This window comes from Pinus tabuliformis, chromosome 9, assembly GCF_031772625.1.
Source record: "Pinus tabuliformis cultivar Carrire ecotype Pingquan chromosome 9, CPIR1, whole genome shotgun sequence".
Classification (NCBI taxonomy): domain Eukaryota; kingdom Viridiplantae; phylum Streptophyta; class Pinopsida; order Pinales; family Pinaceae; genus Pinus; species Pinus tabuliformis.
This window is the reverse complement of record NC_142307.1, coordinates 1,643,530,706-1,643,533,630: the sequence shown is the minus strand read 5'-3', so window position 1 is coordinate 1,643,533,630 and position 2,925 is coordinate 1,643,530,706. Positions and strand designations below refer to the sequence as shown.

At 39.6% G+C, this 2,925-nt stretch overlaps 1 protein-coding gene across 1 annotated transcript; it reads right to left on the bottom strand.

The window, feature by feature from the left end:
* Positions 1-1,091: 1,091 nt before the first annotated feature.
* On the bottom strand, positions 1,092-1,661 carry LOC149155130 (uncharacterized). Its single transcript, XM_089444324.1, has one exon. It carries the CDS (start codon positions 1,659-1,661, stop codon positions 1,092-1,094), a length of 570 nt encoding a protein of 189 aa, XP_089300450.1.
* Between the last annotated feature and the right edge of the window lie 1,264 nt (positions 1,662-2,925).

Genomic DNA, 2,925 nt, shown 5'->3' with positions numbered 1-2,925 from the left:
GTTGCATTGAAGGTTGCTGTCGGTGTTCCATTTAGGAGTATAGAGAAATTCAGAGTGGCTATCATACTGAGTATCCAATTTACCCATCTGTTACAGAACCCATAGGCTTGAAGTATGGCTTCCAGATATTTCCAATTCAGCCTGTCATAAGCTTTTGAAAGGTCCAGCTTGATCATCATGCCTGGCTCTTTTCTTTGTTTTAAGGTATGTATGACCTCTTGAGAGACTACCAATCCATCCAGGATTTGTCTTCCCTCCACGAACCCTGTCTGTTCAGGGGATATGATACTAGGCAGGATCGGTTTGAGCCTACTGACCATTAAGGTGGCTATAATCTTGTAAATAACATTACATAGGGCAATCGGTCTGAAGCCTTCTGCTGTTTCGGATTGGGCCGATTTAGGGATTAGCGTTAATAGAGTTGAATTTAACCCCGGCCAAACTTTTTGGTGAATGCGTGCCTCCTCCACCACTTCTAAGATTTCTTCCCCTATGAAATGCCAGCAAGCTTGGTAGAACTCCGCAGTGTACCCATCAGGACCAGGGGCTTTATTTCTTTTCAGGCCCTTCACTACTTCCTCTAAAGTAGCACTCCTCATCAGGGCTAAATTCTGATCTCTGGTTACTAACTTGGGTATTTCTCTTACTACCTTGGCTATTGCCTCTGATCTGTTTCTCTGGGGTTCTTTGAGAAGGTCTTTAAAATGCTTTACCAAGTTCTGTTCCATATCCTCATGCTGGGTTATGCGCTGGCCTTCCTTGTTTTTGATAGAAAAGATCATGTTTCTTTGTCTGTGTTGAATCATAGCCTTATGGAAAAACTTTGTGTTTCTCTCTCCTTCTCTAAGCCACTAGATTCTAGACTTTTGTTTCCATAAAATTTCTTCCTGTATCCTGCGTTCTTCTAATTGACTTATTATTATGCCTTCCTCTCTGGTTCTCTCCTCATTTCTACCTTCCAGAATGTCCTTCTGCTGCATTTCGCTCATCTTTTGTTCTAGGCGTTGTTGCTCCTTGAAGATGTCCCCGAATTCCTCCTTGTTCCATTTTTTAATTCTTCCTTTTAACTCTTTCAGTTTAAGTTGAAAGGTTTACATTTTGTTTCTACCTCTTTGTTCGCTTTTTGTCCACCACTCTTCTATTTTTGGTAGGAGCTTCTGGTCTCTGAGCCAGAAAGCTTCAAACCTGAAAGGTCTACTTTTGGGGCTTTGCTTGAAGTCAATCTCCAGCTTTATTGGCCAATGATCTGAGCCTACTACTGGAAGGATCATGGCTTCTATAAACACATCCTTCATCATGATTTGTTCAGAGATCAGGAACCTATCCAGCCTTGAGGCTATTTGATTTGTCCCTCCTCTACGGTTATTCCATGTGTGGGATCCATTTATAGTTTGAATATCCACTAATCTTTGTTCTGTTATCATTTCTCTAAACTCTTCCATATCTGGATCTATCCTTCTCAGCCCTCCTCTCTTTTCTTCTAGGGTCTTGATCATGTTGAAATCTCCCCCTATAATCCACGGCCTCTCTGGGATAAGCTCTCTCATTGCTTTTATATTTTGCAAGAACCTTTTTCGTTCTATCGGAGTATGTGGCCCATACACTCCTGTTAGGACAGCATATTCCGTTGATCCTATAACCTTGAATGTTCCCGATAGCATTCGTGGGAGACCTATCCAGCTTTCAAATTGTATTTATTTTGTGTTCCATATGATTTCCAATCCGCCTACGCTACCTATTGCATCCTGCCCCATTATTTCATATCTGTTATTTCCCTTGCTCATTATCTCTTTCATTCTCTCTGTACTAATTTTTGTTTCTTGGATTATCATTATGCTTGGTCTGTCTCTATTTAACCTCTCCTTCAAGTATCTTTGTTTGCCTCTACTGTTGAGGCCTCTTATGTTCCAACTTGTAATTATCATTTCAAAACTTTTGGTGGTATTTGGAATACCTCTGAAAGAGGTATGACCCTTCCAGAGTTTACCAATGTCTCTCCTACTTCCTGAATTGTCTCATTCAGTGTCCTTCTGCCCCTTTTTCTCCCTCCTTTGCCAGTACTGCTCATTCCCATATTCTGGTTTCCCTGTGGATCTATCGGCTCCAAGCTGGTTGCTGTTGTTCCTCCTACTTTTTCTCTATATTTTTGAAATGCTTCTTTATACAGTTGCTTCTGCTCCTCCGGGATGAACCTTTCATCTAACGATCTCCATTCCTGCAGCAACTTCTTCATTATGTATTCCTCTTCTCCTCCTCTCTCTTTCTGGGGGTCTATCTCCATTTGTATTTGTTCATTTGATTGTTCATTTTTTTCCTTTGTCTTCCCAGGGTCTACTCCCTTTTGTCCTGACATTTGTTTCCCTGTTACCGTTGGACTTTCCACTATCTCTTCGTCGCTGTCTTCTTTTTCCCCAGGGAAAATTTTAAGAACCCCCCCTAAATTTATAAATATAATAAATGGGCGAATCTCCATGGTATATAGGAAAAATGGAAGGTGATTTTATCAATAATATAATATGTATATATAATTTTTTGGCGAATCTCTCACCAGGCATGGTGAATATTTTACTCAATTATAAAATCTTGTAAGATCTTGGTGAGTCTTTCACTAAATAATAAAACTTTGTAAAGTCCTAGTGAATCTTAGCATAGGCTACATGCTGGTTTAATTCCCCCATTTAAATAGACTACATTCCAGGTGAATACCATGGGTCAATACCATGTGCCATTTTGGTGAATACCATGGGTTAATACCATGTGCCATTTTTATTTTTATTAATTCTAATATTAGGGTTAATAATGGTTTTTTGCATGGTATTAATAACAATCTAGTCCATGGTATTTGTCCCATAGTATTTTGGCCATAGGTTTCACCTAAATATAACCCATTTTTTGAGTGTTCGTAAATATAAGGTGACTTATGGA